Source organism: Bos grunniens, chromosome 20 (assembly GCF_055505025.1).
Source record: "Bos grunniens cultivar Pamir isolate PY7600 chromosome 20, Bosgru_T2T1.0, whole genome shotgun sequence".
NCBI lineage: Eukaryota > Metazoa > Chordata > Mammalia > Artiodactyla > Bovidae > Bos > Bos grunniens.
Window position 1 is genome coordinate 59116395 of NC_141184.1, and position 22186 is coordinate 59138580.

At 41.0% G+C, this 22186-nt stretch overlaps 1 protein-coding gene across 15 annotated transcripts in view; it reads left to right on the forward strand.

The window, feature by feature from the left end:
* The window catches only part of MAST4 (microtubule associated serine/threonine kinase family member 4), a 616403-nt gene that overhangs the window by 242928 nt on the left and 351289 nt on the right, over positions 1 to 22186 (forward strand). For 2 of the 15 annotated variants that reach the window (XM_086362023.1, XM_086362030.1), the window contains exon 1: positions 4311 to 4457. The exons of 10 other annotated variants lie outside the window; for them this stretch is intronic. In XM_086362023.1, coding sequence (XP_086218149.1) covers positions 4419 to 4457 — 39 coding nt within the window. In that variant the 5' untranslated portion in view covers positions 4311 to 4418. Of the gene's footprint in view, positions 1 to 4310; positions 4458 to 22186 lie in introns of those variants that run through there. 3 more of the 15 variants (XM_086362021.1, XM_086362018.1, XM_086362019.1) reach the window with 3 other exon arrangements.

Sequence of the window (22186 nt, forward strand, 5' to 3'; positions counted from 1 at the left end):
ATAAAGTACTTCGAGCAGTGATTGTCACATACTGTGTGATCAGTATTTGTTGGCTGTTATTGGAAATAAAACATGGAGGAAAATAAAGTGCTAAAATTAAGAAGGATTATAAATGTCAACACTGAAATGTATATTTTGAGTAAATCTCACAGCTGTATTCATTACTGGTGTTCAGGGCTCTCTTTACCCCTTAAACTGCCAGAGGAATAATAATAATCACAATAATAGATATTTTTTATGCATTGTCATGAATGACCTGTTTCTTATTTGCAACTTTTTATGACCTTTATGTTACCTTTTTAAAATATGACATATGCATTGGCCACTGGCATTTATCTATGAGTAGAAAAAATAATCAATGAATGAATGAAGGAATTTATCCACTGGCTATATTGGATTTCCTCATGAGTGAACAGAGGCTACAAACCCTTGGTCGGTTGTCTCAAAGTAACAAGATGTTGTGGCTAATGCATTTTGTGGATGTTTGTCTTGCTAAGAAGTAGTAATGGCTACAAACACACACAAAAGCAAACGTTAAGGACAAATCCCATCGCAGATTGTGGCAATGGTGCTAGAAATCACTTTCTGAGCACACCATGATGAGGAATGCAGACCCTCCTCCCTCAGGCTGGTCTGGAGGGAGAAGCCTCCTACTCCACCAGGAAGTGATCTCTACACCCCTCATTCACCACCTCCTTGGCTTTTGGGTAGGTGGTCCAGGAGCCAGAGGCTGAGAGCTGCGGGCAGAGAGTGGATTTAGCCTGTGGAGTAGAGTGGGTCAGGTTAGGTTTGGAAACATCCCCCAGCTTTGGTTTTTTAAAAAATTGCTCACAGTGTTCCTCATCAAGGTTTCCTGGTATGAGGTCAGTTGCTGAAGAGTGGGTAAAATCAGAAGCCACATTTACTTTAGAGAAACCTATGTGGATCAGGAGGAGAGAGGTGTACCTTGGTTTTAAATTTGTGAGAAATGCGTGACCGTGTAAGTCAGGTGACACACCTGTGTCCTAGCACCAGCTGACACTGCTGTGGATGTCAGTGATCACAAAATCTCACTCTGAAAATTTGTACAACCAAACTCTTCCCACCCCTTCCTGGGATTTTTCTCCCCTGGGATTTGGGCTTGTTTTTGTTTCTGTGAGCCATTTATTGTAACAATGAATAAAATTTAGATTTGGTCCTTATTACAGTATCCACAGATTTTGAGTATTCTAGGAAGTAAATTATGCCTATGATAGTGTGTACACGAGGTGTACACATACAAATAATTTTTTAAAAAATCAAGTACCACAAAGCCTCTGGCTTCAGATTATAATTAATGACTGAGCCTACCAAATTTTATTTGAATACACATGTAAAAGCTTTACACGTTGAGTTTGGTACTTTGTGAACTGACTCATAATAATATGAACAGATTCCACGAAGGTATAAAATTGCAGGAAAAATGAGTTTATTAATGGAAATTAGGCTGGCTCCTAATTATTACCTGTGAATAGTGTCATCATTTGAAGTTTTTATTGCATTTTAACACATGGCTTATCTTGATGAGAAAATATATAGCAAAGGGTAAATGTAGCAATTTTCCTTTTACTATTCCCTCTGCTAAGCCATTATTGCTTGATGTTATTTTTCAGCAGCCTTTCATTTTTGTCCTAAATGTTTTTGCCTCTGGCTGGTTTTATTTCTTTAAAATGTACGTGTATCACTTCTCAAAGTGATACATTTTGACAGGTAATCGATATTTTTTCATACTAGATTTGATGGTGCAATGGTCATAATCTTCATCGTAGACTTAGTTAATGGTTGAATACTATCCTGGATTTTTATCTCAGAATATTCCTTTGTTAAGAAACATACTATTCACCTTTAGCCAAAATCCCTTTTTATCAACCCCAGCCGCCAAACAGGTCCAGCTGCCGAGTGCCTACGATGCCCACTTATCTGAGACACACATCACCTGACTTTTCATCAGTGTGTCCTCGAAATGTCTTCTGATAAAGCTTCCAACCATCTCACTCGATTGGTCACAGAAAAGATACTTCTGGGCTCTACATTTTTTTTTTTCCCCCTCCTGACATCCTATGATCTCTGCTTGAAGGGGAAAACTCTTTTCCCTTCCTTTTCTTTAGTGGGAACTTGATGTCCTCTATCAGACCCCACTTTCTCCAGAAGGACCAGCGCAAGGAAGATCACAGCTCTCAGATCACAAGCACATATAAGGACACCATGCTCGGCTTTTGCTTTTCCAAGTTCAGCTTCTTGGGTCATGATTTTTTTTTTCTTCTAAATTCAGTTAGGACTTTCTTATGCCTCTGTGGGCAGATAACAATGACATCTAAGTTGGTAAATATATTCTGACCGGCTGCCAAGGTACTTTGTCAAAGCCGGCACTTCAAATTCAGGGAGCTGCTTAAGCTCTTCTCTCAGGAGGGTGAATTGAGGGAGAAAGGGCAACAACTGTCATTCCTTTTGTTTTCATTGAACAGAAAGGTCTTCCTTTTGCAGGAAAAGATTGAAGTACAGGTGGGCCTGTCAAGGATGGGAATCTGTTTCCAACCCCTTTGCAGATTCTCCCACAGACAGCTCACCGATTCCTCCACTCCAGACCCTAGACTTTTTCTTTTCATTTCTTCTCTGTCCCCCCCTTTTTTTTTTTTTGTTACTTCAATTCAAATAAAAATGCATAGTATTTTTAAAAACCTATAGAAAATTGTGCTAGAAGGTTGGAGGTACATTTTGGTTTGAGCAATGACCAGGTTGGTGCCTTTTCTTTGCTTTTAGAGATGGCCTTACTCCTCCACCCAAGAGCAAGAGCTAAAAAGTCTCTGGGGTTTGCTTCCTTTAAGTGGTATCCAATGATCATGCCTCAGTGGTAAAACACCCTGACACCCTTCTCCCTGGATGCTTCTGTGAGGGGTGGGTGGGCGGGGGGCAGTGTTTCTTGATAGAGTTTCTGTTTGTATGTCTAGAGATGTCTGCAAAGATGGTTTGAGAACATAAAATGCAATCAATTTTCCTCAGTGGTTAAATTCATAAATCCCTGAGCTATTTTTAATGACATAATCTAATCAATTGATAGCAAGCCTACGAGTGTGTTGACAGCCAGAAAGAGACAGAAAGCTAGTGTAATAGCAGGTGTCTGGGTAGGAACCACTTGTCATTTCTTCCCCACCCCCATGCTTAGAAATTGCTAGATACCTGCATTAGGTAAAACCAGAAATTACTGATTTTTTAAAAATAACGTATGCATTATGCCTGCCTTCTTGACTATCATTCTTTCAAGAAAAATAGACTATCTAATGGATAAAGTGAAGAAGGAGGTAGTTCTGAGACAAACTATAGGTAGCCCTAGTATTTGCTTCTCAGGACCATACTGTGCTCCCAATTTAAATCTCTTTAGGAAAGAAATCAAGGGGGAATAATTTATTATAGATTGGTAGTATCAGATATTGTTACTCCTGTGCTAGGTCAGTAATGAAAACTTAATATGCATCTCTTCTGTTGCTTTGAATTGAAATAAGATGAGGATGAGCGGAGTAAACAAGCTGAAACAGACTGTGAAATTGCACGTGATGGGTATCTTTCTTTTTAGTTGTTTATGGACTAGAAATAGGTTAATATTCCAACTAATGATGGATCTTAGAATTTCTTCTCCCTTTTTACATTTGGGTCTGGTATCAACAGAGAAAGTTGTCATCATGAGGAAGATTAAAATCTGAACTGTATCTTTGGGCTAGGAATGGGCGGTGAGGTATTTATGTAAATAAATTGGCTTTGGCGCTGGGAGGGGTAAGGGTTCCTCCCCCTGTAAGTGGAAAGCCGCCGCCCTGAGCCCTCGGTTTTCAGGTTTTCCGGCTGCCTGTATGTTCTATTACATTTTTTTTTTTTCTCCTTTGATGCCATCAGAAAAGATGAGCGGCAGGAAGGTGGTGCTGCTTGGCTGGCCAGCTGTGCCCTAGTTTCTCACCGTCCCAATCAGCAGCTGCTGTTTGCAGAGGTGTCTGTCACGCTGATTGACTTAGTACTTTGACCTTATAGTTGCTTCCGAAGGGACTTGACCCGCGACCACTGCCGAAAGCTATTTTCTGGTCGCCTGGAATGCCAGGGCCAGTATTCCGAAGGAGTAGTGAAAGCAGGGCTCCCACGATTTCTTATCTACTAGCAAGAGCCTCCTCTCCCTGGGTGGATGCTTTAGGTGTCTAAGCCCACTTGCTGCGCTTTCCCACCGAACTGCAAGCATCCGTGATCCCCGAAGTTGCTGGAGTGAATAACTAAGCGGGACCAGCTGACTCAGGGCTCCAATCAGCTAGAGCGTGATGTAAGTGTTGAGCAGCTGCCGGGCTCTGAATTAGCGTGCCGAAGTAGCGGTAGTACCGCATGGCTAGGCTGTTGTGAGAGGCTCAGAGAAAGCGGAGGGGGAGATGGATGAGTCCAGCATTCTAAGACGAAGAGGGCTCCAGGTAGGAGATCCTTGCGTTTTTGAAATGTAGCCTTGCCGGTGGCCAGCAGTGGAGGATTTCAAAGTTCCCTTTTCATTCTTTTTCTGGGCATAAATATATGCACAGTTCTTAGTATCCACTTGGCAACGTGATACGCTAAGTCTCTCTTTACAGAACTCAGCGACACATCACAGGGTTCAATGAGAAAGGCTCTATTGTCAGAGACAATAGATCGGACTTTTAGTTTGAGACTTTGTTGCTTGTTTGTTTTGTTTTGTTTTTTTCCTGCTGGTTGTTCAAGAATAGTTAAATTGTGGCTGGCAGTGACAGCTGATGAGCCGGTTGGGCTTTCTGTCAAGAGTCTGGGAAGTCTGTTGAGGGTAGCAACTCTGTTCAGTTTTGGGAACACAGGACTCAGTTTTGTGTCAGACTCAGCCCTTGCGGCAGCAGCATCTGTATGGTTGCCTTGCAGATGTGTGCAGCTGTTGAGAGGTTTCTCCTGTCAGTGAGATGAAAGTTTCTACTAACAGTTCAATCAGAGTCCCCTGTAATTTGTTTATGTTGAGATGAGGAAAGATATGTATCATACCGCCTTGATTCTTTGTGCCCAAGTTTCTCTGATTAAATTACTTTGACTTTAGGATACAAATGTATTCCAAGTTAAAACTTGGCAGATCAGAAAACTTGGAAAAAACATCTGCTTGGCAGTTTGTAAGTTTCAGGAAGCCAAAATATGAGTATGTTCAAAATTAGTTTGTTAACTCCTTGTTAATTCTTTTTTTCCTGTATATAAGGGGCAGTGTTCTCTGTGAAAGAATCTAATCATTAGCCATTGATAAACTCTCATTCATTATTTTTGAAACTAAAACAAAAAGTGCTTGGGAAAACCCACTATACCTTACATGTAGAAATGCCTTTCAATATTCCTTAATGGTCTTTGACTCACGGCCAGTGTAGCTCTCTGTCAATTGCTAATACTAATATTATTCATATTACTCTAATACCATAATAATATTATAGATAAACTAAAGGATTATTTGTAGGTAAACAAAAGAGGGATTAAAAAAGTTGGGGTTAAATGTCATCTATTGTTCCAGACCTAAGTAAACAGACTGCCTCTAATGATTTTCAGTGTGGTCATTGTTTTGAATGTACAGTGTGGTTAGTCACTGCTGTGGATTTCCTTTTCTTTGTTTTCATCACATCTATAAAGTTCTGGTAATGCACAGCTGTTTGTGTGGGTCCATGTCTTTTTTGGAGTTGCTAGTTAAATATGGAAAGGCTCTTTGTTAAAAAGGTGATAAACTCTATCAAACTCCTAATGGTCAGATTATTAGTATGTTGATGACAATTCTCCTGAGAGTTTTCTCTCTCCTTTAATTCATTTTAGATCATTCAAACTGTGTTTTTGATAGGAAACTCCTTTTTGTGATTAATTTCTGTAATATAGATTATCACAATTTCAGAGGATATGATTGAGATATATGGTGCTTTTGAGGGTATAGATTTTGTAGAACTTTTCATTTTAGACATTTTTGTGGCTCTTTAAAATAACCAAGCTATTTTCTACCTAAGATTTGCAACAAAACAAAGGAAACATTGCTGGTTAATATAGTACTTAGACTGTTAGATCTTCATGGTACTTAACATCCTTTTACTATGCCTGCCATCCTCTACTATATAATAGATAAAGAATGTCTGCTTTCTATTATAAATGAAATAAAACTCTCCACATTGTGAGAAATAGTAATATAAAAGTGCTTAAAAGTTCTGCCATCTCGTAGTTACAACTTTATTTTGGCTTAAAACAAAGCCTGTTAATCTTTTACTCCCATTCTGTCCAGTATTTATTTTGAAAGAGATGGCACATACAGGGTAGCTGTTTTAAGAAATTCCAATATTAGGAAACTTTTTACAAATACCAGGTATAAGTATACATTTGTATTACAAAAGATGTCACTGTTGCGTTCTTATGAGCAACGCCACCTAGTGAATTTAGGAATTAAGTTAATTTTCGAATACATACTATATGAAACACTTCAACACACAAACGAGGCACACCTGTGGTGAAGCTAGTCTGAAAGCTACTCTTTAGTATGCTTGATTCTGACTGTGTTGCTAGGTGATCTTGAGCAAGTCACAAACCCTCTTGGCGTCTGCTTATTCTTCTGTAAAAGGCATTCTATAACATGAATTTTGAGTGTACTAGACAGGAGATAAGCATAACTGAATTTTTTTAAGTCAGAGGCTATGTAATAAATACACTATCATATACTTGGTCCTGAGTAAGTATTATGTTGTTAAAGTAAAGATGACTTACATTCTTTATAACAGTCCACATCATTACTAGTGAGATAACATAATTATATTTTTATTCCATAATTTGTTGTTTGAATCTATTTTTAAGTTAGAAGAATTACCTGTAAGGACAGTTATCACTATTTATAGGGATCATATGACAGAATATATTATCTAATAATAAGAGATGAGTAGATGCTTAGTGTTAGATGCTTAGAATTGGAACAGATTCATTCTTTAAATAACTTAAAGTCTAGTGTCAGAAATCTGGAGTATACGAATATTCTAATTCTCTAAAATTTAATTTTGCAATAATGCAGAATGTGTTTAATAGAGAATAATATAGTATGTGTTTAGAACCTGTATTTAGAATTTCAGTACCTCTGGCTCTTAAAACACAGGCCTACTAAGGTGTTTTTAAAATTTGGACTCTGAAAAATTGTTTTTCGTCAGAACACATAATTTGTCAAGGCATGACTACTTCATAAAATGGCAACCAAACTTAGTTGTTCATCTTTGGTGACTGCACGTTTCCATCTTTTCTGTGGACTGTATTAATATTTCCAGTACTACTGATAGCACTTCCATCACTGCCTTTGAAATGAGAATGAGAGAAAGAGGCCCCAGTGGCTTCCCTGGTTAGAGTCTGGGAAACTTTTCACATTGCATCTCCAAACATGGGAAATTCTGACGGATGGATGGGCTTGGGCAGACCTTGGACTTGGGGCAATTTGAATTTCTAGACAGGTCTAATTCGTCAAAGGATAACTGGCTCCTTTTGGTCCTAATATCCCTCAAACACGGGTCATATTTTTAACTGCCAGGGAAATTAATTGTTTCAGTGATTTCTGTTATGTGTTTCCCTTTTATTTGTTTTAATGAAAGTGTCCCTATCCCTAATGTGATAGATCCCAAGGCTGGAGAAAAATGAATGAGCATCATTAAAGCAGGGAGGAGGCACTAAGAGGGGGAGCAGTATCCCAGAAAGGCCTCCTGGGAGCCCATTCCTGCCATTCTCCTGTGCTTTGCTTTGCTTGGTAACCTCTTCTGTTGATTTACCCCATCCCCAGTTAAATCTGACCACTTCCGCCCACTGTCACATGTGGCTGAAATATTAAAATTTTTTTTAAGTATGGTGTGGTTACCAACTAAATGCTTATAGACATCTAGATTTGTGTTTAGGTTTTTGTTTCATGTGAAGACTCTGGGTGGTTACAGGAAAGGAGTCTAGTTAGAGGATTATAATAGAAATACCTATGATAATTACAGTTTGGGATAAGGTACTTTTGATATCCATAAGTTTCCGTAAGGCACAGACATGACTTTGGGACAGAAAGAATCAAAACTATAAATGAACTTTTGGTAGTGATGGGTCCCTAATTAGTGAGACCAGTTGTGGGCATATCTGAATGGTGTTTCTTATCCACTGAAGTGTTGAATTTCTCCCTCTGAAATAGAGATAGAATACTATAGTTTTGGTTTCCTGATCTGCAGGGAATAAGGATGGAGTGCCCTCAAAATCTTATGTCCACTCAAAAGTGGACATAAGTTCTATTTTGTACCCTAAGAATTGTTTTCTTAATTCTTTGCCTTCAAAATCCTGTCCCATCACCCACTGTCCAGACTTGATGTATCTCCTTTGCCTGCCATATCCTGTCCTCCAATTCTCCCTGCTCATTAGGGGCCAAAGTGAATTATAATTCTTGCCTGAAATTTTCCATAATTACTGTGCTCCATTCTGAATCTTATCATTGTCATTGTTTATTTATTTGCACACCTAATCCTATTGCATTATTTTAAAATTATCTGCGTCTTACACTGAAACTGCAAACCCATTGAGGACTAATGTCCAGTGACCATGAGTAGCTCTGTAACTTTGGACCAGCTTCTTCGCCCCTCTATGTCCCCATCTGTAAAATGGAGATAATACATGCTTAAAGATTGAAGGTGGTTGTAAATCTTTAGCGCAGCATCTGACTTGTGGTACTTATTCAGTTAACCTTAGTTCACTGCCCTCTGGGTTGGCACAGAGCCTTGCATAGTGTAATTTTAAATAATTAACTATGGGAGTATCAGGTGGGGCTTAGGCAATAAAAAGATGGGGAGCATGAATTGGATAGTTTGAGACTGCTAAGTTGCTTCAGCTGTGTCCGACTCTGTGTGACCCCATAGACGGCAGCCCACCAGGCTCTGCTGTCCCTGGGATTCTCCAGGCAAGAACACTGGAGTGGGTTGCCATTTCCTTCTCCAATGCATGCAAGTGAAAAGTGAAAGTGAAGTCGCTCAGTCGTGTCCGACTCTTCGGGACCCCATGGACTGCAGCCTACCAGGCTCCTCCATCCATGGGATTTTCCAGGCAAGAGTACTGGAGTGGGGTGCCGTTGCCTTCTCCGAGGAGAGTTTATAAAAAGGGATGCTAATAATATGAACATATTACCTACCAATATTAAAGGTGTGGGTGGGGTATAGAGAAAGTTTAAGGGACTGGAAGCAACAGGATCCACTAGCTTCACTAGATCTGAAGGAATGAGGGAGGGAGCAGTTATAGAACCTGGAGAGAGAGAGAGAGAATGAAGGGACGCAGCCCATGGTGACTCTGCAGGGAGATAGACATCTCAACCTTATTTGCCTCCATCCTTCTGAGTGCTTTCTGATGCTCCTTATTAGCAAAACCCAAGAGAAAGCAGAGGGGCACAGGAGCCCCTGGCTGTGGTCCATGCAGCTAACTCCACAGCCCAGTATAGGGTGGATGATCTGAATTGACAACTGAAGTACATGCAGCATCCTTACAGTGAGCCCGTGTTCAACTGCCCCTTGCTCTTAGCACTTGCCAGTCAAAGGCAATGTTCAAGTTTCACAGCCACAGATCCCTGGGGCCTGATCTGAGCTCAAGCATTTGAACAGATTCAGAGCTGCTTTTTTTTTGTAAAAAGTCATGGCCCCCAACCGTTTCCCACTGTTGAATAATGATGTCTTTCCTATCAGGCTCTTAATCCTCCTGGGAAGATGTTAGTCCTTCCCTTTACACTTTTGTATCTGATACACATGGGCTTCCTTCGAATCGGCCACACAGTGTGCCTGCACTTCCTCCTGCTGTCTCAATCTGGAATCGCTCTGCTCTGCAGGACCTGGCTGAGAAGTGATGGGGGAGAACAGTAGTCCCAGAGCCCTCTTACCATTCATCTCCTGGATCCCCTGAGCTCTGCCCCTTGGCAGATCCTAGCACACGTAGACTGTCCATCTCTGCTCCTCTCCAAATCCCTTTACAGAATTACGACTTCACGTTTTGTCCTTGACTTTTATGGAGGGTTGCTGAAAGAAATGGTTGTGAGAGAACATCTTTGTACTTAAAAAAAAAAATTCCCCTGGAAGCCTCACCGATTATGTTATGTGTTGTCTGTTATATGAGGCTCACAGGCTACTGTCTTCAAGTTCAGTAGTCAGAAAGTTTCTTCCTCTCTAGGTAGACCAGTTAGCTTCTTTTAGTCAATAATAACTGGTTTGGCCTTCACTTTTGCTTTAGCTGGTCAGGACAGGATTTCATACTCAGGGGTAATAGTTTTGTAGATACTCATGAGCCACCACTTCTTCACTGTCTAGGTCTCAGTTCCTTCTTGTTAAGAATTATGTGGTTTTATTTATCGTATCTTTCGACAACCTTAAGTTGCCTGAAAAGATTTCACAAAGTAAAGTGTAATAACATTGCATGTGAAACACAATGAACAGTTTTAGAAGAAGACAAAAAAGACTAAAAGACCAAATTATCAGTAAGCTAGACAAAATTTTAAAATTGAGAATTACATGAACTGACAAATATCAGTATGCAAGTAGAGATCATTTTATTGTTGGTACCAGAGTCAAAATATGGTGTTGGGATTTACTTGAAGCTTACATTGGAAATAAATTATGTGTAATGGTAGATTTTTTTTAATGTCTTGGTAATCATACATTTGCATTGAAAGCAACCAAAAGCATGGAGATTGGCATCTAATTTGTGAAACACACAGGATAGAAGACAGCATTGCCATTAAAATCATGCTTTTGACAAATATTTAATGATATGGGCAAAAGGTTGACAATAATGTCAAGGAAAAGAAGAGGTTTCTATACTATGTACTGTAACATACATAATGTATGTTGTTGTTATTGTTCAGTCACCTGCCCAATCGTGTCCAGGTCTTTGCGACCCTGTGGACTGCAGTACACCAGTCTTCCCTTTCCTTCACCATCTCCTGGAGTTTGCCCAAGTTCATGTTCACTGCATTGGTGATGCTGTCCAGCCATCTCATCCTCGGATACCCACTTTTCCTTCTGCCCTCAATCTTTCCCAGCATCAGGGACTTTTCCAGTGAGTCATCTGTTCACATCAGATGACCAAAATACTGGAGCTTCAGCTTCAAATCAGTCCTTCCAGTGAATATTCAGGGTTGATCTCCCTTAAGATTCACTGGTTTAATGTCCTTGCTGTCCAAGGGACTTTCAGGAGTCTTCTCCAGCACCACAGTTTGAAGGCATCAATTCTTTGACATTCTGCCTTCTTTACAGTCCAGCTCTCACAACCATACGTGACCACTGGGAAGCCTTGTGGTCTTGACTATAGCCGTGGTCTTGACTATACCCATGGCCTTGACCATACGGACCTTTGTCGGCAGAGTAAATGTCTCTGCTTTCCAACACACTGTCTTGATTTGTCACCACTTTCCTGTCAAGAAGCAGTCGTCTTCTGATTACAGGGCTGTAGTCACCGTCTGCAGTGATTTTGGAGCCAAAGAAGAGGAGGTCTGTCCCTACTTCCACCTTTTCCCCCCTGTGTTTGCCATGAAGTAATGGGGACTAAGTACAAGAGCAGTGGGGCCGGATGCCATGATCTTAGTTTTTTTAGTATTTAATCTTAAGCTGGCTCTTTTACTCTCCTACTTCACCCGCATCAAGAGGTTCTTTAGTTCCTCTTTGCTTTCTACCATTAGAGTGGTATCATCCGCATATCTGAGGTTGTTATTTTTCCTACCTATCTAGATTCCCAGCTTGTAACTCATCCAGCCCATGTTTGTGCTCCACATATAGGTTAAACAAACAGGGTGACAGCAGACAGCCCTGTTGTACTCCTTTCTTGATCTTGAACCAATCAGTTGTTCCATACAGGGTTTTAACTGTTGCTTCTTGATCCACATAGAGGTTTCTCAGGAGACCAGGAAGATGGTCTGGTATTCCCATTGCTCTAAGAGCTTAGTTGATGAAACAGAGATGGGTGTTTTTCTGAAATTCCCTTGCTTTCTCTATAATCCAGCAAATGTTGGCAATTTGATTTCTTGTTCCTCTTCCTTTTCTAAACCCAGCTTTAACAGCTGGAAGTTCTTTGCATAATGCTGAAGCCTGCTGCTGCTGCTGCTGCTAAGTCACTTCAGTCATGTCTGACTCTGTGCGACCCCATAGACAGCAGCCCACGAGGCTCCCCGTCCCTGGGATTCTCCAGGCAAGAACACTGGAGTGGGTTGCCATTTCCTTCTCCAATGCATGAAAGTGAAAAGTGAAAGTGAAGTCACTCAGTCATGTCAGACTCTTTGTGACCCCTACCAGGCTCCTCCGTCCATGGGATTCTCCAGGCAAGAGTACTGGAGTGGGTTGCCATTGCCTTCTCCAATGCTGAAGCCTAGCATGCAAGATTTTAAGCATGATCTTATTAGCATGGGAGACGAGTGCAATTGTCCTGTGGTTAGCACATTCTTTGGTACTACCCTTCTTGGGGATTGGGATGAGGATTGACATACATTATCCTCTGGGCCAAAGCAGATAGTGTATGTACAGTTCTGTGTGTGTGTGTGTGTGTGTGTGTGTGTGTGTGTGTGTAGGATAGCCCTATGGGATGGAAGGAAAGCACGTGTGTGGGTTTTGGAGTATTTAAGACCATCTTTGCCACTTCACTGTATGAGTCAGGCTAGTTAATTCTTCACCAATAAAATACACTTATTGGTGGAATTGTTGAGAGTGAATTAAAATGAGGTATGAAAAGGCTAAAATATGTCTATCATATCTAACATTTATTAAGAACCTATTTTTTTCTTCATTATCATCACCTAAAATAGTATGAGAAAGTATACTAAAATGGTAGGTCTTTATATATTGACGGTGATGCCTTAAGAATTTTTTACCTTTAGCTCTTCTATGGTAAGCATGTATTGCTTTTATAATCAGTTTAAAAAGTGGCTTTTGGGGTCACTTTAATTTTTTTGCTTTATTGTCTAAGAAAAAACTTTATTCCACTCAGTACCATCAATGAAAAGCTCTTAAAGTCTGTTTTGTATCTTGTGCATCCTTTTGGAATCGAGAAAAGTAAATCAGTTCTGTGTGTTCCTTTGCTCCAAAACTTAGGACCGCGGTTCAGTGAGGCTGTACTTTTGAACCACCTGGAGAACTTTCTGAACCCTAGGACCTCAGCGCAATCCACATCAGTTGAATGAGCGTCTCGTGATGGTGTGCAGCCAGGCTTGAGACTCACTGCTCCTAAGGGGTCATGTGTTCAAGGAACTCCTAAGTCATGGCACGTACCACTTCTGTATCCCCAAATGTAAGGCTTGACAACCTTTAAGATGTCGGGGCCTTGCCTTCTTTCTTCCAGTGAGGCTGGGTTTTATTTTTATGGAGAGGTGCATAAAATGGGTGTGCACTCATTGTATTTGTCTCTTGACTTCTCAAATAATGGCAAAGGTAGTCATGTGAGAGCTCAGACTATTAACTAACCCACCTTGGGGGACAATTCTTACTGTGGTGTGGCTGGAGGCAACCTTGGATCATTACCCCTAAAGGACCTAGGGCACTGGTGGTATCCAGGTGCAGTTTTACATTTTTTTTAGATTGCTGGCACATGCTCCATGGTTTTGCAATAGGAAACTACCTCCAGGGCATGGTAAGACAGTTGCTTTGCGCCTTGAAGTGTTCTAATGTAGAGACAGCAAATGCTTGTGATTAATCAGAGGCCTTATCATGGACAGATAGTCTTCCTTAAGGTACATGCTTGAGTTCTCAAAATATTTGCTGTTTACTTAGATTGTGAATGCAAATGCTTTTGTTTCAAGCAGTCAAGAAAAATTCCATTCTCTGCCTTCCTTTAAATTAATGTATAATGAACGGTATGCATCATAACAGCAGCAACAGCATATATTGAACAGGCTTGTGGCAGAGAACTGAGTACTGTGTCTTTCAGTTCAGTTCAGTTCATTTCAGTCCCTCAGTCGTGTCCAACTCTTTGCAACCCCATGAATCGCAGCACGCCAGGCCTCCCTGTCCATCACCAACTCCCGGAGTTCACTCAAACTCACATCCATCGAGTCGGTGATGCCATCCAGCCATCTCATCCTCTGTCGTCCCCTTCTCCTCCTACCCCCAATCCCTCCCAGCGTCAGAGGCTTTTCCAATGAGTCAACTCTTGGCATGAGGTGGCCAAAGTACTGGAGTTTCAGCTTCAGCATCAGTCCTTCCAGTGAACACCCAGGACTGATCTCCTTTAGGATGGACTGGCTGGATCCCCTTAAATGTACACAATTGCACCTTTATCACCAGGCTCTACCAGTTCAGAAATGAGTGCAGTATGGTACTGATCTGTGAGGGGTGTATAGCATGGTGGGAGAGATAGACAGCAATTTCTGTAACAGCAAGTTCCATAACCGATGCCAGCTGTGGTGCATGGATGCTAGAGGTAGCGGGTGCCCCCACCGCTGCAGGAAGCTGGGAAGGCTGTGTGTAGACGGGGCTGTTTCTGCCAGATGATGTCGGGTGAACAGGTACCCACTGGGCAAGAAGGGCATTCCAAGCAGGGTAAACGGCAGCGTGTGCAAAGGTGCGGTGGTCATACAAGGTGCATCCTTTTCAAGGGGCTGCAAAATAGTGCATGTGAGAAGCAGGAAGTGATGAGCAGAGTCCCCAAAATGATGCCATATTGGAGGATTTGGACTTTAACAGTAGGAAGCCACTAAGATTTCAAGTAGGGCACAGAAATATTTTACCAACTGTAAGCATTAGTGAAGAATGCTTGGGAAGAAGCCAAGAACAGCTAGGAAGTTAAAAATGGGAGGTGAGCGATGCTGCTCCTGGGTCGAGATGTTGGCAATGGATGTAAAGACAAGGCAACTGAAGATACCATTAACAGGACTTGATGACCTGCTTGAGAGAAAAAAAAAAAAAAAGAATGCAAGGAGCTGGAGGTGACTCCCAGGTTTCGGGCATAACTAGAAGCAAATGATGTGGATGGTGAGAAGATGGTTAGTTGGTTCTGTGCATCTTGAGTTTGCAGCATCTGTGGAAGCTTTTAGGTAGAGAGTCTCAGAAAGCAGATGGATGTATGGGCTGAAACTTCTGGAGAGGTCAAGTCTAGATATAGATTCTAAATTCATCCCCTTTAAATAATTAATTGAACTAGGCTGTGAATAAAGAGAGAAGCCAGTTTCTCTTAGAGTCATAGGTTTCTGTTAGACTAGTTTTCAAGAATTACCACAATGTGTATTTTAACACTTATTTTGCAGGACTGGTTAAAATTACACAGAGAGCAAAGTAGTTTTATGGTTTAGTGTCAGGCCTTGAAAATAATGTATCCAATTTTGAAGATGTGTGTGCTTTTTTTGTTTTTTGTTTTTTTTTGCAAATTGCTTTCAACTTTGACAACTTGCCTACAAGTCTCATTCCAATACAATTTTGAAAAGGCAAAATGAAATATCTCAAACTGGAGGCTGTAATGGAAAAAGCAATTCATTCTTAAATGAAGATGATGAGGTGGGTGCCATATTGCTTGAAACAGCAAGTGAATTTAAAACCTGAGTGAGATTACATCAAATCCAAGCAAGATTTTTGTTACATTTGAATGAAGTATCTGTAATTGAGGATGAGGGTTCAACCAAGAAAGACACAAGGCAAATGTACAATTTTATCAATTTTCTGACACACTGTTTTCAGTTTGTGTGTGTGTACACAAACAAATTAAATCACATTGATTAAACACTGAACTTTTGTTTTTTTCATTTTGGCGACAAATGAAGATCCAGGCTTAACTTTATTAACTGCAACACTTTTGAGTTCCTGCCTGGTAATTTAGTATATTGAAGACATGCAAACTCTCAGTAAAGTGGTGAGGAGTTAGAGGTAGAATAGAATGTATTATGATGAGCTCAAAATGATTGTAGAAAATGTTAGCTATTTTTTAATGGATTTATTTTAGCTTATTGCTCAAAGTTAGTGAGATAACAGCTTGGTCTAGAAATATTTCATTTTATAGGATTTTCATCATAGTGATATTTTTCATTATGAGATATTGATAGCTTTTTATTTTCTAATTGCCTCTTCTCTCAATTTTAGCATTGTCATATAGGTGAAGATGGAATAATAACATTGATTTGGCTATTTACATTTTTCCACTAAAACTTTATTCCAAATATAAATTTTTATGCTCATAGGTTCATTTTCCATTAACTGTTTAGCTATCCAAACCAAAAGGCTTTACGGTAAATACAAGCTGAATTGGGATAGTGTGATAGATTCAATTAAGCTCTTAACTTTTCGCTCCTCTGGAACAGAAGGATACATTAATTCCCTTGCCCTAGTCTCATGGCCTCGTGGCCTGCAGAGATGCTTTCCCTCTCTTAACTTTGGGCTCAGCTCTGTGACTTACTGAGCTTCAGGAATGTGTCCCAAGCAGAGGTTGAAATATACTGTTGTTCAGTGATCTATCAGGAGAGGCCTTGCCCTGGGTAGCCACTGCCCACTTAGCCTGGGTCCCAGAATGCACTCTGGTAGAGTTGACCTATATAAACCTGCAGCCAGAAGCCAAGTCCAGCAACCCCAGAGTTTACCTGCAGACCTGCAAATGGTCATTGTCGGTAGTCACTAGCTGTGCGGGGACTTGTTACCGAGCACAGTGTGGCAATGATGACTCTTACTGGGGGCAGGCTTGTGTTGTGGGGTTAAGAGCGGAGGCGTTTTAGAGTTCTGTGAGAATGTTGATCCACCACCTGCTGGCTCGACTCTCCTGGGCATGCTTCTCACGGTTTTTCTCAGTAAAATGAGAATATCACTTAACTCCCAGGAATATTATAAAAATAAGATGTATGCATGTCAGTTACTTTGAGCAGCTTCAGGCAGATAGTAGTTACTGTGTTTCTAGGCAGGTGAGCCTTCCTCCTCCTCTGTTTGCCTTGCTCCATGTGACTTTACCACATCCTAGCGAAGGACTCTGCGTACTAAGTCACTTCAGTCTTGTCCGACTCTCTGAGACCCCATGGTCTATAGCCCACCAGTTTCCTCTGTCCAGGGGATTCTCCAGGCAAGAATACTGGAGTGGGTTGCCATGCCCTCCTCCAGGGGATCTTCCCGACCCAGGGATTGAATTTGAGTCTCTTATGTCTCCTGCATTGCCAGGTGGGTTCTTTACCACTAACGCCACCTGGGAAGCCCATGTGACTCTGGAGCAGGTTAAATTTTTTCTGAGGCTTAGTTTCCTTTCCCACTACATGCAGATACCAACACCTACCTGGTGGAATTATTAAAGGACTGCAGCAAAGGGAGGCAAGTATCTGTCAGTTGAGGCTGCTCTAACAAAGTGACAGACGGGGTGACTGAGACAGTAGACATGTGTTTCTTATGGCTCTGGAGGGTGGGAGTCTGAGGTCAAAGTGTCATGAATTCCATATCTGATGAGAGCCCTCATCCTGGTATAGAGATCTCGTGTCTCTTCCTCTTTTCTCGTGTCTCTTCCTTTTTATAAGGGACTGTCTTGAGGACCTCACCATCGTGACCCAGTCTCACCCTAATTACCTCCCAAATGCTCTGCCTCCAAACACAGTCACATTAAGGCTTCAACATTCAACAGATGAATTTGTGCGGGGTGGGGGTCGGGGACACACAGTCCATGGCACCAACCATGGCTTGGCAGGTGGGGACTTAGTGCAGGCAGCTTTTCAGAAAATGAAGGAACAAAAGTGCTGCAGTTCAAAAGACATATATTGATAACATCATTCACATATATAATGTCTGTGTTTTATACTTTTGCTCTTGTGGGCATTAAAAAAAATAACTCCTTTAAAATAAGAAAATTTGTAAAGATGAAGGAGTAGCTAATGTGGAGTCAGTGAAGGCTTTGGATGGGAGGATTGAAAAATGCTAATTAGAAGGGATTTAGAATTAGAATGCATGGATTGAGGTGGAATGTGAAATGACAGGGGCGGCTCATTTATAGCATGTCTGTATTAATCAGTGTAGCAGAGCTGGCTTCAAAAATGCCTTTGTTTTAAGTGGACAAAATTTGCTAAACTTAACTTTTTTGCCTTCTGGAAAACGTTCTGATGTGTTGGTTGTAAATCTTCTAAGATGTACCCGTTTTCCCTTGTTTGCTGTGTACTGCCTTGTCCTTTTCATTTCTGTGTGTGTGTTCTCTGACCACAGCAGCACTTAGCTCCTGGCATTGTATGCTTCTTACCCAGAATTTGTTCCATAGGAAGCCTGTGTCCTGGACATTCTTGCTTTGAATCTATTTTGATCTGTATCAGCTGGAATAGGTTTTGAGCTGCTGGGTATTAGCTTCTGTATGCTTCTTTCTCTAGAAGCTAATTGACTGATTTGGGGTGGAGGCGAGATGAGAGTCTATACATTTGACCAATTTCACAGAGCTTACCTTGCAAGCTATTGAAATGCAAATACAGGCTACACTTAGAGGCTCTAAGAATTCACACATGCAGTTCTTTGTTTTCTTCTGAAAAATAAGCATTCAAAATTCATGCACATTCTATTATTCATGTGCTATATATTTAGGTTCTGCTGGTGTGCCTAGATAAATCTTATCACCATTATTTAAAATTTCATGAATGAAACTTTACATCTCCAATGCCACACTAGCCTAGACAACTTTACCCAATCAAAATAATTCGAAATGCAACACTTAAAATGAGTTCTTGTGTGTGTCTGTGTATATGCATTTATATATATACACCTATGTTACTGCCTTATCTACAGCTGTTTTTATTCAAATCTACTCTGTGTAAATGGGTTAAGAACTCACAAGCTCCTTTTAGTGTCTTGCTCCCCAAAAGCCTGAATCTTTAGTATTTGCTGCCTACAAAGCTTCCCTGAGATATAGCACTGATGTCAAAGCATTTTTTCTTTGTTTGATAGCTGTCACACTGGTGGTCCTGAAAACGAGACCTTTTTCTGTGCTGTCCGTTCACCTGTATTTTCAAAGCATTCATCCACCACTTTCCATTTGTCTGGTACTTTGAAAGAATATAATGTGTCAGCAAGGCAGTTACTCTGTCATTTGATCTGCTCTGCATCTTAGCCTTCCTGGAACAGTTAATACTTTCAGTGGTCCTTTATTTTTCCCCTAAGGTGTGGTCACTTCACCGATGACACTGGAGAGAATGATTTTTGTGGGCAGATCCAGAGCCCTCCTACCCAGCTTCCTGCCTGCTGCCCCTCGATGCTGGCTCCAGCTTTTTCTGATATCAGTGTATGAAAGGCTGACTGCCCCGCACTGTGTTTGGAAGAAAGCACATAGGCTTACTTGTAATCCTCATTAAGCCTTGTGTCCTCATAGAGGAATATTGGTGATGGTTAGAATTAAACTGCCACTTTGGGGGAGCAATAAGAAAATGGACTGTATTAGTTCTTTATTCTCTTAGCACTCTTGAAGGTCCTGTAATTTCCAAGCAAGGAAGGTCAGTTCTGGGAAAACAGCAAATGTTCGTGAGAATTTTGACACAAAATTGACCCAGGGTCTATCAGTGTCCATGCTTAGCACAGAAAAGAGTTGCACACGTTACTGTGATTGGATACTCTTTATTTCTTTGATGAGTTATCTCAGTTTTCAGCCCTTTCCCCCAGGCCCTCAGATCCGTTTCAGTGGATATGCTGGGGTGAGCAGAGCTGATGGTGAACAGGGGCTGTGTCATTTCCTGCCTCCGCACCAGCGGAGTGTCTTTCATTATAATAGTCCTTCCCGTCATTGTCAGATGCTTTCCTTAAGTTGTTCTAAACTGAAAACTGGTGTGAAGTCTGACATTCATCTCTAACAACTGGTCTCAGTCAGTCCTGTGTGTGTGTGTGTGTGTGTGTGTCTGTGTTGGTTATGGGCTGTTGGTTTCTGCTTTTCGCAGTTTTCTCCCTGGGTTTTCCCAGTTAGGGACTAGGACCTTTTAAACCTTCAGGCACACACTCAGTCTTCTTTCCTGTTTCCTTAAAAACAGCATCGCTTTGGATATAGTATAAGAATACTGATTTAATTTGAGAAAGTTTCTATGGATTTCTTTATCCAAAGATATTTACTACATACTTTTAATTGGTGCAAAGCTAGGGCACCCCACTCCAGTACTCTTGCCTGGAAAATCCCATGGATGGAGGAGCCTGGTGGGCTGCAGTCCATGGGGTCGTGAAGAGTCGGACACAACTGAGCAACTTCACTTTCACTTTTCACTTTCATGCATTGGAGAAGGAAATGGCAACCCACTCCAGTGTTCTTGCCTGGAGAATCCCAGGGATGGGGGAGCCTGGTGGGCTGCCGTCTATGGGGTCACACAGAGTCGGACACGACTGAAGGGACTTAGCAGCAGCAGCAGCAGGGCAACGCACTCCAGATTTTCCTTGCCAGGAAAATCCCATGGACAGAGAAGCCTGTGGGCTACTGTGGGCTACAGTCCATGGGGTCACAAAGAGTCAGACGTGACTGAGCGCAGCACAGCAGCAGAAGAGTTATAACTGTTATACACATTTACCAGCTTCTGAGTGCTTTGTGTGTCAGTTCATTTCACTTCTACATCGCCCCCTGAGAAAGGTACTGTTATCCTCAGTTCTCAGAGGGGAGCACTGGGTGGTTAACTAACCTTTCTGGCTCTTAAAGTTACTAAGTTGCAGAACCTGGCTTCAAATCTAAATGCCTAGATTCAGTCTAGGTGGTTCAACCCCACTCTTAATGGATTATGACTTTTTTTTTTTTTCGCTTCTCTGAGGTGGGCAAGACAGCCCAAGTATAATTATCATCTACTGTGACAAGTTCAGTAGAATACTGTAACAAGTTCAGTAGCAATTGTACTGAATAACATGATAATATGGAAGCCCAGAGACGGGTGTCCATGGTAAGGTGCTTTGCTGGATAGACATAGTAAAGAGTTCCATTCATCCATACTCTCCAGTGGCTGTGAGGGGCTAGCATTATGTTGTATTTTTGTAACTGTAGGCTTAGATAGCGGTTCTGGGCATTTTATTCATGATAGGCTGGGTGAAATAATGTCCATTGTTCTAAGAGGCAGGCTATCTTGGTCCATGAAATTGTTGCTAGGGATTAGTGAATTGGGTCTTAAAGAAAATAGAGGTAATCCATAATTACAAACTGTATGCTTATATCAAAAAGGTATATTTTGGTTTAAAACCCCCAGAACATTCTTTGGAATCCTAGAAAGATTTCTTAAACTAGTTGATGTATGAAAAATCTGTTTGTAAACAGGGAGAGGTGGATAAGGCAAAACGATAGATTAAAATTTTAGTTGCTATGTAAGGTCATTTTAGTTCTTGGAAGATAGTATGAAAGACATCCAATGAGTTCATGGAGATAAAAGGGTATTTAAGAACAGTTATTAATATTATTACAGAAATAATTTTGAGTTGGAACCTATAGCTTTGTATGACTTACCCAAACTGAGGTCTTCTTGAATTAGAAGATGTGGTACCTCCCTGACATTGGTTCCTCATTTGCTTCTTCTTAGCATCCCCTGATTTTGGTTTTGGAACAGCTGACGTGGGTCCATGTTTGGAGAGCATGTCATGTGGACTGGGCCCATCAGCATACTCTGTTGCGTGGACCGTAGTGAATGCAGCAATGACATGAGGCCTAAACTGAGTCCAGCAGAGTGAACTTCTCTTCGCTTATTGGTTAATGGTGAGGCAAAGATGCTCCTTCTTGCTGGGCATTAATTAGGAAATGCATAGCCAGAGGAGTAGCTTAAAACTCTTTGGGGTGTATAAACAAAGCATGCTTTAGGAAATCAGCTGTACCGTTACAAGTAGGACCATAGGATGCAAAGAAACCAGGTCCTTAACAGTTTGATTCAGGCTGCTGAATCGAACACGGTCTGAAGCAAAATCCCTCACTGGACTTTTCAGTCCCACCGGTGGGTAGCCCTTTTATGTTACTTACGCTGCTTTGAATTGAGTAGTTTGTTACTTGGAATGAAAAGCATCCTCATTACTTGGTGAGTTTTAGTTGCCATTTGCTTAAGATAGCAGTTTTTCCTTGTCAATATTTTGAAACTTTTATTTTGATGCCAAAATAAATTTATTCTCTTTCTCCCCTGAAATATCTTGCTTTCTTTCTTCTGCAAAGATATCTTACTTTTGTTATTTTACAATGTAAATGTGGTTTAATATATAATTTCCTTATGAAGATATTTGAAAATGCACGAGAGATGATACTTAAGAAATGAAAA